At 39.0% G+C, this 14,420-nt stretch overlaps 1 protein-coding gene across 1 annotated transcript in view; it reads left to right on the top strand.

The window, feature by feature from the left end:
- Positions 1-14,420, top strand: part of LOC150085946 (uncharacterized) — a 147,464-nt gene that overhangs the window by 32,400 nt on the left and 100,644 nt on the right. Inside the window, exon 2 of the mRNA XM_090374748.1 lies at positions 7,705-7,808. Within this exon, the coding sequence (XP_090230874.1) occupies positions 7,705-7,808 (104 nt within the window). The remainder of the gene's footprint in view (positions 1-7,704; positions 7,809-14,420) is intronic.

Here is a 14,420-nt window from a genome sequence, read left to right as displayed (position 1 = left end):
GCAGACACTTTCAACTTCAACCCTAATTCACGGCTTTTTTTCATCAGTGACCTGTACTTGTTATGTAATTCTGTCGGTCTCCTACTCTTAATATCATTAGTGCCAACGTGTACAACTATATCACCTTTTGTGCCCCTAAAAGATGATATCAGCTCTAGCACATCATCAACCTTTGCCCCTGGCAGACATACCCTGGTCCTGTTCCACCTATCCTTTTTACAAAGGATGTTCCCCGTTTCCCTGACAATAGAGTCACCAACAACTGCTAGTCCCTTTGGGACCAGCGCAATCTGCCTTGGGGGTTGCCACTGTGTTGCGTGATGACCAAGTGCAAGCTCTTGCGTTGATGTGGGCAGCTGAGAGCCTGATGGGCCCCTGAATTTAGATCTTTCGAGGGCATCCACCCTGTCCTTCAAATTCTCATATAGGCCCATAATAACGCTGAGTTGTCGCCTGATTTCCTTACACTCCTTACATTGCGCACACACAAAGACATCCCTCATGGCAATATCATGTTCCGTTCCAGATAGTTCGGCAAACATTTCACAAGTTGCACATTTTTTTAGGCTGTGATGCGTTGGAGAATCGCCCCCCCTCAGTTCTCCCCCGAGTCACAGCACTCCTGCCACTTTGTGCCCGTTGCTTTGCTGCTCTAGTTTGGGGCATGATATTTTAAATTAAATATCATGCCCCATTAAATATCAGGTTAGGCAGGCTAAGGCAGATTACAAGAAATCCTTGGCAAAGGATAATAAGAAAAACAGCAAGGATTTCTTTACTTATATAAACTCTAAAAGGAAGGGGATGAATCTGATTGGTCCACTTGACATCGATGGTTCGACTGTTGATGATCCTGCTCAGATAGCAAACAAACTGAATGAGTATTTTGCATCTACATTAACACATGAGGAATTATTAAGGTTTGAAAATGGCAGAAGGTTATCAAATTGTAGCAGGGTGCTTAATGATTTTGTAATAACTGAGAGCAAAGTGGAAGAGAAATTGTTGAAGTTAAACATAAGAAAAGCACTTGGGGTGGATGGGATCTATCCAGTTATATTAAAGGAGGCGGCAAAGCAACTAAGCAAACCCTTAGCCATAATTATGAGAGCATCATTGGACTCAGGGGAGGTTCCCAAGGACTGGAGATGTGCAAATGTATCCCCAATTCACAAAGGGGGATGGAAGGGTGACACGAGTAATTACAGACCAGTTAGTTTAACTTCTGTTCCGGGTAAAATAATGGAGTCACTGGTTAAAGATACATTGCAGGATCATCTAGACAAGACTGCAGCAATAATTCAGACACAGAATGGGTTTGTTAAGGGAAAGTCTTGTCTGACAAATTTGATAGGATATTATGATGTGGTTACAAAGGAACTGGAGGCAAAAAATTAATTTTGATATCATATATTTGGATTTCAGGAAAGCTTTTGACACTGTTGCGCATGAAAGACTATTGTACAAATTGGACAAGAATGGTATTAAGGGTAAGTTGCTACAATGGATAAAAGGATGGTTAAGTGGGAGAAGACAGAGGGTAGTAATCAATGGGTGCTGCTCTTCATGGACTAATGTTATTAGTGGAGTCGCACAGGGTTCGGTGTTGGGTCCACTGTTGTTTTGTATATTGATCAATGATATTGATGAAGGTAATGTTGAAGGCTTATGTCAGGTAATGTCAGGCTTAATGAAGGCTTATGAAGGTAATGTCAGGCTTAATGTCGAAGTTTGCAGATGATACAAAGGTCGGCAGGGTTGTTAATGACAGTAGTGGCAGTGTGCTACTGCAACAGGATCTACATAATTTGGGCAGATGGGCTAAGAAGTGGCAACTGAAGTTTAACCTTGACAAATGCAAAGTACTGCATATGTACTTTGCATTTGTTACTTCTATGCAGTACTTCTATGCAAAGTACTGCATAGAAGTAACCCCAGAGAAACCTACCAACTGTGTGGTACTACACTTAAGGTGGTAGAAAATGAAAAAGACCTGAGAGTAATTGTGCAGGCAGATATGAAGTTTTCTGAGCAATGCAGACAGGCTGCCAGGGCAGGTCATGGGGTTTTGTCAATGATATATAAGAATTTTGCTAGCAGGGAAAAGGAGGTGTTTATCCCTCTGTATAAGGCAATGGTCAGGCCATCTGAACACCTTGAGTACTGCATACAGGTCTGGAGGCCTCATTTTAGGAAGGATGTAGATTTGCTTGAGCGTGTACAGAGAAGGGCAACAAGATTGGTGAGGGGAATGAAGGGATCCTCTTACGAAGAGAGGATTAATTTCTGAAAATTGCAGTGGCTGGCTGGAGACTAGGCACCTACGCGGTGATCTGATTGAGGTGTATAAGGCCTTGAATGGGTTGAGCATGCTGAATTCTGATGGGATCCTTCCACTTGTGCAGATTACGAACTTAAGGGGTCATAACTTCAAATTAAGAAAAGACGTGTCTTGCACAATCTTTCCAGGGCCGAATTGATCGACAAGGCTCTCATCATATACTCCCTCCTATCGTGTCTGGGCAGATATGCAGAAATTTGCCTTTAGCCAGCGGGTGGTTAATTGCTGGAACAAACTTCCATCTGTCGTTGTGGAAGTTGATAGGTTAAATAAATTTAAGGAGGAACTGGACGGAATGGTGTGTTTTTTTTTTTTTTTTTTTTTTTTGGCTGATGCTGCATAAGCTCATCCACATGCTTTCTTGTGTGCCACTTCTACTACTACTACTACAAAGCTCTCAACACATATTCATTCCTATTGTGTCTGGGCAGAATTGCAGACACTTTCAAAATACATACACGTGCCACTTCTACTTCTACTACTACTACTACAAAGCTCTCAACACATATTCATTCCTATTGTGTCTGGGCAGAATTGCAGACACTTTCAAATTCAATCCTAACTCACAACAGCTTTTCCCAATATTGTCCCAACACTGATCTGAGATCAATACTTATTCTAATAGAAGTTGTGCAAGAATCACCTTCACCTCTGCCTACGGCTACTGTTAAACTATTAGTCCTTGAACCCCCCCAAGCTATCAGTTTTCCGACCCACCTAACACTGCCTCGATAGCATCAGCAAATATTCTTGCACCCTTTCTATTTAAGTGTATCCCATCCCTGTAGAAGCAGTCTCTCCTGTTAACAAGTACAGTCCAGGCTGAAAAAATTCTATCCCTTGAGTCTTGCACAGTCTTTCCAGGGCCGAATTGATCGACAAGGCTCTCATCATATACTCCCTCCTATCGTGTCTGGGCAGAATTGCAGACACATTCAACTTCAACCCTAATTCACGGCTTTTTTTCATCAGTGACCTGTACTTGTTAAGTAATTCTGGCGGTCTCTTACTCTTAATATCATTAGTGCCAACGTGTACAACTATATCACCTTTTGTGCCCCTAAAAGATGATATCTGCTCTACAACGTCATCATCCTTTGCCCCTGGCAGACATACCCTGGTCCTGTTCCACCTATCCTTTTTACAAAGGATGTTCCCGTTTCCCTGACAATAGAGTCACCAACAACTGCTAGTCCCTTTGGGACCAGCGCAATCTGCCTTGGGGGTTGCCACTGTGTTGGGTGATGACCAAGTGCAAGCTCTGGCGTTGATGTGGGCAGCTGAGAGCCTGATGGGCCCCTCAATTTAGATCTTTCGAGGGCATCCACCCTGTCCTTCAAACTCTCATATAGGCCCATAACAACGCTGAGTTGTCGCCTGATTTCCTTACACTCCTTACATCACGCACACACAAAGACATCCCCCATGGCAATATCATGTTCCGTTCCAGATAGTTTGGCAAACATTTCACAAGTTGCACATTTTTTTAGGCTGTGATGCGTTGGAGAATCGCCCCCCTCAGTTCTCCCCCCGAGTCACAGCATTCCTGCCACTTTGTGCCCGTTGCTTTGCTGCTCTAGTTTGGGGCATGATATTTTAAATTAATAAGATCAATAAATTAAATTAAATTAAATGTCAATACTATGCTATCTAATAGAAACAGTGAAGCGTATTACTGTTTCTATAATTATACGTTAGAGCTACCTAGCTACCTCAATTAAAAAATTTAAATTCCCTATCACTATATACAAAAAACAATGCCTGCAGGATTCGAACGGACTAACGGTTTTATAAAGTATTACGTATATCTACAAAAACTGTTTATATAAATTAAAATAAAAATAACCAGCATAATTAGAACTATAAGACTACATATTAAGTACAATACAAAATAACAATTATGTAAATAAAAAGCAAACACTTATCGTTTTTTCAGAGCCTGTAAATCGCAGCTGTATTTTCTAAAGAGAGTCAGCGCCCTCTCTTTAGAAAATATGTTTCATAATTTTGTAGGTCTAACTTTGTATGGTTAATTTAAAAAAATAAAATACTAGATAGTACAGTTTTATATGTTTTTCTTATTCTATTGCATAAATAATAATGAAATGATATGTAAAATAACTATCAGCCATAAAAGCACAGAATGTTGGTTAGTTTTCACTTTCACTAATACATTTTTTTTTTGTTATGTCAAACATTTTACTTAGTTGATATAGAGTAATGCAACAACACTCCTGGATAACAGTATACTTCTGAATTTAGAAAACTTGAGGTTGAATTAGGGTTGAATTTGAAAGTGTCTGCAATTCTGCCCAGACACGATAGGAGGGAGTATATGACGAGAGCCCTGTCGATCAATTCGGCCCTGGAAAGATTGTGCAAGGCTCAAGGGGTAGAATTTTTTTCAGCCTGGACTGTACTTGTTAACAGGAGAGATTGCTTCTACAGGGATGGGATACACTTAAATAGAAAGGGTGCAAGAATGTTTGCTGATGCTATCGAGGCAGTGTTAGGTGGGTCGGAAAACTGCTAGATTGGGGGGATACAAGGACTAATAGATTAACAGTAGCCACTGGCAGAGGTGAAAGTTATTCTTGCACTGCTTCTATTGGAATGAGCCACAGCCTGGAAAATAAGATGCAGGACATTTCAGAGACTGCTGGGAGTCATTGGGATACAAGTAAACACATGGGTTGTGTTAGGGTGGCTAAGAGGAAGAGCAGGTGCATGTATACTTGCGTGTACACCAATGCTAGGAGTTTAGTAAATAAATTTGATGGATTTGAGGTATTGCTCAAAGCATCAAAGGCGGATATTGTTGGGATATCAGAGACGTGGTGTCACACAGATATAAGTAATGCAGAACTGGAATTTGGGGAGTACGTCTACAGAAAGGATAGATAGGATAGGAAGGGAGGAGGGGTTATGCTATTAGTTAAGAAACACATAAAATCCAAGGAAGTGAAGCCAGTGAACATCGCTAGACAGTGCAGTGTCGAGTCCGTTTGGTGTGACATAAGAATTGAGAGACCAAAATTGAGAGTAGGAATGTGCTATAGGCCTAATGACTCTGATGAGTATAATAAGAAACTGTACAGGTAAATAGAGTGGGCCAGTAAATCAGAGAGTCTTATAATGGGGGATTTTAATTTCCCAGATATTGACTGGAATTTGTGGGTTGGTCACTCACACACTAGCAAGGCTTTTGTGGATTTATTGGATTGTTTTCTAAATCAGCATGTTCGGGAGGCAACTAGAGGGAGTAATACTCTTGATTTGATTATCAGTAGTGATTCTTCATGCATTAAGAATCTGCAGATACAGGAACCACTAGGTGGCAGTGATCACAGTGTGCTGAAGTGGGATTTACTCAAGGAGGTAACTACCATCATGGGTAAAGGGAAGGGTTATTGCTTTCATAAAGGTGACTACAATGGTCTGAGACAGTATTTAAATTCTATACAGTGGGACCAACTGATGATGTTACCAACAACAAATTCAAAATGGGAAGCATTCAAAGAACTTATCTTGGAAGCTACTAGGCTTTACATACCAACTAAGAAATATTGTTCAAGGTTCAGGCCTAAATGGATGTCAGTTGAACTAATGAGACATATGGCAGAGAAGAAAAATGCATGGGATACATGTAAATGAACATGTGACACAGAAGCCTATGATAGATATAAGTAGGTCTGTAACCAAGTTACAAAGGAGGTTAGGCAGGCGAAGGCAGATTACGAGAAATCTTTGGCAAGGGATGCAAAGAGTTCTTTACTTATGTAAACTCTAGAAGGAAGGGGATGAATCAGATTGGTCCACTTGATATCGATGATTCAACTGTTCATGATTCTGCTCAGGTAGCTAACAAATTAAATCAATATTTTGCATCTACATTCACACATGAGGAGTTATTCAGGAAGGGGAATGCCATAGATGAAGTAAACACTGGCAGTGAGCTAGATGATCTTGTAATAATTGAAAGTAAAGTGGAGGAGAAATTGTTAAAGATAAATACAAGAAAGGCACCTGGGGTAGATGGGATCTATCCCGTTATATTAAAGGAGGCAGCAAAGGAAGTAAGCAAACCATTAGCCATAATTATGAGAGCTTCCTTGGACTCAGGGGAGGTACCCACAGACTGGAAATGTGCAAATGTAACCCCAATTCACAAAGGTGGATCAAAGGCTGACACAAGTAATTATAGACCTGTGAGTTTAACCTCTGTTCCAGGAAAATTAATGGAAGCACTGGTTAAAGAAGCACTGCAGGATCATCTTGACAAGAATTCAGTTATAGCTCAGACACAGCATGGTTTTGTTAAGGGGAAGTCTTGCCTGCCCAATTTGATTGGATACTATGATGTAGTCACAAAAGAATTGGATGCAGGGAATAACTTTGATATTATATATTTGGATCTTAGAAAGGCTTTTGATACTGTTGCACATGGAAGACTGCTGCACAAATTGGAGCAATGTGGCATTGGTGGCAAATAGTTATAGCTCAGACACAGCATGGTTTTGTTAAGGGGAAGTCTTGCCTGCCCAATTTGATTGGATACTATGATGTAGTCACAAAAGAATTGGATGCAGGGAATAACTTTGATATTATATATTTGGATCTTAGAAAGGCTTTTGATACTGTTGCACATGGAAGACTGCTGCACAAATTGGAGCAATGTGGCATTGGTGGCAAATTGTTGCTATGGATAAAGGGATGATTGAGTGGCAGAAGACAGAGAGTGGTAATCAATGGACACTGCTCATCGTGGACCAATGTTATTAGTGGAGTCCCTCAGGGTTCAGTGTTGGGTCCATTGTTGTTTTCTGTATTTATAAATAATATTGATGATGGTATATCAAGCTAACAGATGGTGCTACCATAGATTCTTCCTTAGAAATACCAAGATCAACTGCTTCAGTTTCCGTAAGCTGTTGCATGGAATTTCCAAAGACACTTTACCGAGGTCATCAGAAGAAACAGTGCTAATAATTTGCTAATAAGTCAGCTTTGTCTTTAGATGAATGTCCACCTAAAGTTAAAGCTGATCATACTTTATCAAAATTCACTGCACCTGGTTCATAAGTGAGAATTGAAATTCTGCTTCTTTGGCATTTTAAATGACCAAGTGGAATACTTTGCTCTCAACATACTGGGAAAAGAATGTTAACCACAAACCACAGGGATCATATACTATAAATTTTAATTTTTTACCAATTCCTTAAAGCAGGAACCCGCATGATTTTGATTTAAAGTTAGAAATTCCCACAAAAATATGCAAAATGTATTATTTTTTTATGGTTAATGGTATGTCATTTATAAACTTATACTATGTGTTTTTATAAGTTTACATAATTCTTGATTAGGGATAGCCAGATATTAAAGATTGGGCAATGGAAGAAAAGGATTCATGTCACAAGAGCTAAAGTTGGAGATCAGCTGAGTATACATTTAATTAGTGGACACTATGGTTAGTTAATTATGTTATTATTTAAATCATTATATTGAATCAAACATTTTTTTTAACAAAAAAGTTTCAATTTGTTTTCAAAAGCCACATTTCTCTGAGTGTTAGATACCATCGCATTTTATTTATCATTATCTTTCTCTGAATATTACGTAGTACATATATGAAGTGTGAACAAAAATGTGGTCAGAGAGAAAACTGGATACCCAGTTCCAAAAATCATTCAGTAGGCCATATGATGAGAGCTTGTTAGAAGACCTTTATGCCAAACACAAACAAAAGCCTTAGAAATGTCAAGAACAAATGCTTGAGTTTCACCAGATTTTTTCATTAAATTTATCTAAAAATCAGTAATATGGATTCTGTTGTTGTGAATACAATAGAAATATATTGGCATAATATTGCCATTGGATTGACACTGACAGAATCCATATTGGTGAGCATTAATCATATGTAAGGTCATGCTAGTTTATGAGGTGGTAGTTGATGGATTTGTCCATTTCTTTGGGATAGAATGGAGGTAAGTGCAATGCGGATAATTGGAAGGAGGGATTTGTCACCATTTAAAAAAAAAAGGCAACACAGAACAGGAGCAACTCAGTAGTACAGATTTTGAGAACAAGTGGAGAAATACCATTAGGGCCTAGAGCTTTCTAGGCATCAAGATTGATCAGAATTCTAACATCCTTCCGAAGACCACAGAAGGCACTGAGTGGACTATACTGGGTATGAAGGAGGTGGTTTACCAAGATCTTCAATACAAGAGTTATCAGAAAAGTAGGATGCTAGTAAGTCAGCGTGATTTTAAGAAAGGATGCAACAAAACCATCAGGTTGCAACAGAGCTAGGTTTCATATGAACAGAAGTTGCAGTCAGTATCTTTGGCACGAGACCAGAATGGTTATCATTTGGACAAGTTGTGAGTTTTCAGCTCTTAGCTTATTCGAAATCAAGTTTAGACTGATTAATAACTTCCTGCCTAAATTTAATTTAGGCAGGAAGTAGAGCTGGAGATTTTAGATATGGGCAAACTGACTGCAATAGCTACATTCTTATATTGAAAAGCCTAAGCACTTTTATTGGAAATCACAATTAGATAAGAGGCAAGATTTTAAGGTAATGTGCAATAAGTGAGTTCATCCCTACAAGAATAATTTTTCTAAAATGATTTGGCAAACAGTAGAATCAGAAGATTTACAACAGTAATCTAATCAAGGAAAATAAGAATAGAAATTATGCAGATTATCCCATTTCACATTCCTTTAAGGCCAAAAAAAATAATAATAATGCTGAGAATGGCATGAGAGCGTGATGCCATAGAGTTGCAATTTGATGTGTATAAAATCAAGGATCACTAATATTGACCATGTACTTGGAAGGGTTGTAATTAAGAATGTTGGGTATCTATTTAGGATTGTTAGGTAAATGGACACGCTGTGCGAGGTTATTAGTAATCCCAAAAACTTCAGCAGCTTGACCAACTGTGTCCATGTAACTAGATAACTGAAGACAGCTGCAGTTGTGAACATTAAAATTATTAAGGAACATTACCTCACCGTTAAGAAAATTAGACTGGAGAAAGTTGAGATTCAAAGAAAGGAACTCAAAAAGTTCCGAGTGATTAGTGGAGTTAGGAGAATGACTGAGGCAACAGATGAATTTGACAGAATGGACCATAGAGATTTTAAACCAGACGAGATTGAAAAGGAGAAATTCCAAATTGGGAAATCTCTCACAAGGAATATCACAGCAAACACATGCGCCTCTGAAACAAAAGGAATAGTAAATAGTTAGGGCAAGTGAGATGAGCAGTGGTTGAGGCAACTGATAATTGAGCCATGTCGAAAAAAAGTAAGTGGGACATGGCAGATTGTAGGTGGAGAATTTGGAACTGAGACTGTGTATATTTGTAAAATGAATGAGAAAGTTTTTGGTAGATAAGTTTGTCCTATTAGTTAGCCTTTTCATGATGCATTCAGTAGATAAAAGTGGAGTGATGTATGAATTAGTGTAATTTTTAAATATGATTTGCATGTAGTAAGAATATATCCAACTCCTTGACATAACATGATAATAATGGACTCGATAATGTCCAAATACACTAATAGTTTGGAGGATCAAAAAGACCTGAGGGTGTAATTGTGCTGTCAGATATGAAGTTTTCAGAGCAGTGCAGACAAGCTGACAGTGCACCTTATGGGATCTCATCAATGATATACAGGAGCTTTGCTAGCAGGGATAAGGAGGTGATCATTCCTTTGTATAAGGTAATGGTCAGGTCATACCTTGAGTATTGCATACCGGTCTGGAGGCCTCATATTAGGAAAGATATCCAGCTGCTGGAACAAGTACAGAGAGGGGCAACAAGATTAGTGAGTGGAACAAAGGATTGGTGTTATCAAAAAAGGCTCAAGTTCTGCAGATTGCAGCATTTGGAGACTAGCCACCTCCAAGCTGATCTGATTGAGTTGTTTAAGGCTTCGAATGGTTTGAGCGAGCTCAATGCTGTTGGGACTGTTCCTCTTGCTCATATTATGCACTTGAGGGGGCATAAATTCAAATTGAGGAAAGACAGTTGCAGAATAGATGTGCAATTTGTACAAATTGCACATCTATTCAATGTACAAATTTGCCTTTAGCCAGCGAGTGGTTGATTGCTGGAACAAACTTCCATCTGTTTTGGAAGTTGATAGCTTAAATAAATTCCACGAAGAACTGGACAAACTTTTGGAGTGAATGGATAGGTGAACGGGAAGTGATTTTTGATGTGAAAACATCATTGGTGGCACCTACTAAATTTCAGACTGTAGTAAAACTAATTTGTCACAATTTTGCAATATGAAAATTACATCATTTAACATCATTTCCATGTCATCATTTATGGAAATGATATAATTCCGGATATGACGTACTGAATCAAATTTAGTGTGTTAGTGTGATTAGCCAATATACAAAGGGTACTAGGAAAGTTTTGCAATACAGCTTTGTTTATTTAATTTTGTAATTTCCTCTACATTCAATACACCTCTCCATCCTCCGAAACCAATCTTTAAACCAGTTCTGCCAAGTTTCACTAGGGAGTAAAGCACACTCGTTGTCCCAAGCCCGTAGAAGGTCCTCATCACTGGAAAACCATCTCCCTTTTAGCTTCATTTTCACATGCGGGAACAGTGCAAAGTCGCAGGGAGCAAGGTCTGGACTGTAGGGAGGGTGCTCGAGAAGTTTCAGTCCTGTCGTGGTCAAATATTCGGTGCAGGCTTTGGCGCGGTGAGCTGCAGCATCATCGTGATGGAGGTACCAGGTGTCCATTCTTGACTTTGGCCGCAGGTTCTTCATAGATCCAATGACTTTAGGCAGGCATTGTTCAGTATACCACTTAGCTGTGACTGTCTTCTGCGTGTCCAAAACGACACGTTCCACAATTCCACTCGATTTGAAAAATACAGCTATCATTTTCTTCTTTACAGATCGGGATTTTCTGACAATTACGGGTGTGTCGTCATCGTCAAAGACCCAAACTTTGTTTTGAGCCTTGGTCGGCAGATCGTAATAGTACAGCCAAGTCTCGTCACCTGTCACGATGTTGTTCACATACCGAGATTGTCCCTTATCAAACTTTTTTAACATCTCCCGGCACCAAGTCACACGTCGTGTCATCTGCTCTTCAGTCAGTTGATGCGGCACCCAGAGAGAACAAAGTTTCTTCACGTGCAAATGATCTTGCAAAATCGAACGAATTGCTGGTGCATTTAGGCCCAAAGTATCCTCTATCTGTTGGTAGGTCACTCGCCCGTTTTCGTCAAGCATTTTCCTCACAGCAGTAACGTTTTCCTCCGTAACTGACGTTCGTGGCCTTCCCGGCCTCTCAGAATCCTCCAGAGTGAAATTTCCCCTTTGGAATTCTCTATACCACCTGAATATCGTTGTACGATGTGGACAATCATCATCTAGTGCAAGAGTCATTTCTTCTAAGCACTGGTCTATGGTTAAACCACGCACGAAATTATACCGCAAAACTGTCCTTATCTCATTTCGTGACCACGATGCCATCGCAAGCACTTTACACTCTCACTACTAATGAATAACTGAGCCCATCGACTTGGCGCGGCGGCTACTATGCACGTATGAACATGTCTCAACATGCAGCAACAAGCAGCTTCCTGTGATTCATTATTGCGTCATATTGCAAAACTTTCCTAGTACCCTTTGTATGTACAGTGGAAATGACGTTATTTGTCATTTACGGAAATGGTGTCATTCCATTTCGATTTTGTCATTCCATAACCTTTTAGAGTTTGGTTGGATGTGAACAAGTTTCCATGCTGAATCAAAAAATGCTAAGGAAATAAGAGAGTTTAAAAATAGACAACAAAAGAAACAGCAGTTAACAGGTATTAAGAGCAAGTGGTTAAACAGATCAAGTTGTTTAGAAAATGAAAGTAAAGTTTTGGATACAAACCAGTATGCTGTATTCTTATCCTGAACAGCTTTGCACTTTTTTTTTTTTTTTTTTTTTAATTTGAAAAACCATGGTTTTGATAAAGGATGAAACAACAGATGGTAGAATTCTAATTAAGAATTTGAACTCTACAATAGCAAATTTAGTGACATGACTTCAGAAAATATTAAGATCAGATTTTATTAAGATTTGGTTAAACCCACATTCACTGAATGAATGAACTACTACTATAACATCCTGGTTTAATTTTGGGATGTATAAACTCATAACTTCTAATGTTTTTGATAGACACTAGAAATCAGCAAAAAGTTTCTAGAAAGGAAAAAGAATAAACATAAAATATGAGATAGCACCTGAAAGAGACTGAATGACTATATTCCATGAGTTAACCTAAAGTTACCAATATTGTATTTAATCAAATTACATCATTGAGAAGTGATGTTATTGATTCCTGCTATGCTTTTTTTTTTTTTTTAGGTTGTTGTTGTTGTTGTTATTTGGTTTTTAGGAGCATTAGCAACTAAGGCCATATTGCTCCGTTTTTTTTAGGACAGGCAGCAACCTAAAAATAAGTTGTGGAGGGAGGCAAAGATTACAAGGCCTGTTGTGCATCATCATATTAGCATTAGTTGAGGCATATGATGCAAGAAAACAAGCTTATACAGCATCAGTCAAAAAAAAAAAAAAAAAAACCTTTCCCATTTCATCCATCCAGTCACTCCAAATGTTTGTCTAGTTCAGCCTTAAATTTGTTTAAACTATCAACTTCCACAACAACAGATGAAAGTCTGTTCCAGCAATCAACTGCCCACTGGCTAAAGGCAAACTTCTGCACATCAAATCTACAACTGTCTTTCCTCAATTTTAAGCTATGCTCCATCAGGTTCTTAATCTGAGTAAGTGAAAGTATCCCATCAGCATTGAGCTTGCTCAAACCATTCAAGACCTTGTACACCTCAAACAGATCACCTCACAGGTGCCTATTCTCCAGATGTTGCCACTTGCAAAATTTAAGCCTCTATTGGTATGAGCACCCCCTTGTCCCTCCCACCAATCTTGTTGCCCTTCTCTGTACTTGTTCTAGCAACTCTAAATCCTTCCTAAAATAAGGCTTCTAGACCTGTACACGGTATTCAAGGTGTGGCCTGACCATTGCCTTATACAAGGGGATATTCACCCCCTTGTCTCTGCTAGCAAAATTCCTATATATTATTGACAAAACTCCTTGTGGTGCGTCTTATACACCAGAATAAACAGTAGAGCATGATCTGCTCTGGCAGCCCATCTGCATGTCTCAGAGAACTTCATATCTGACATCACAATTACCTCTGGGTCTTTTTCATTCTCGACCTCCCTGAGTGTAGTACCTGGTTTACTATTATCCATATGCAGTACCTTTGCATCTGTCAATATTAAATTTCAGTTGATACTTCTCAGACCATCTGCCTAACTTTTCTCGATCCTGTTGCAGTAGCATACTATGTTCACTGTCATTAACAACCCTGCCAACCTTTGTATCTTCTGCAAACTTGGACATTAAGCCTGATATACCTTCATCGATATCATTGATAAATACACAAAACAACAATGGGCCCAGCACCGAACCCTGGGGGACTCCACTAATAACAGTAGTCCACATAGAGTGGTGTCCATTTATTACCACTCTCTGCCATCTCCCACTCAACCATCCCTTTATCCATTACAGCAACTTACCCTTAATGCCATACCGCTCCAATTTGTACAGCAGTTTTCTATGTGCAACAGTATCAAAAGCTTTCCTGAAATCCAAGTACAGTGGACCCCTGTTTTACGATATTAATTCATTCCAGAGACACTGTCGTATTGTGAAAATATCGTAATGTGAACCCAATAACACACTGTTTTTTGATAATTCATTCCAAGTCCTCGGAAGTTGAAACTTTCGCTATATAACTAAGCTATTTATCTTTGTAAAAGGTGATTTTTATAACAGAAATTGTATTAGTTTTATATAGAATACCGAATACCATATTTTCCAGTGTATACCACGCAACTTTTATCTAAAAATAACTCGCCCTAAAATTGTGGTGCGTCTTATACACCAGAATAAACAGTAGAGCATGATACAAATTTAAAAAAAAAAAGAAAAGAGATAAAAAATGCTGATGGTGCCACAC

Source organism: Mastigoproctus giganteus, chromosome 5 (assembly GCF_048544385.1).
Source record: "Mastigoproctus giganteus isolate SK-2022 chromosome 5, ASM4854438v1, whole genome shotgun sequence".
In the NCBI taxonomy this organism is placed as follows: Eukaryota; Metazoa; Arthropoda; class Arachnida; order Uropygi; family Thelyphonidae; genus Mastigoproctus; species Mastigoproctus giganteus.
Note: the sequence above shows the minus strand (reverse complement) of the source record. Positions and strands in the feature narration are given on the sequence as shown.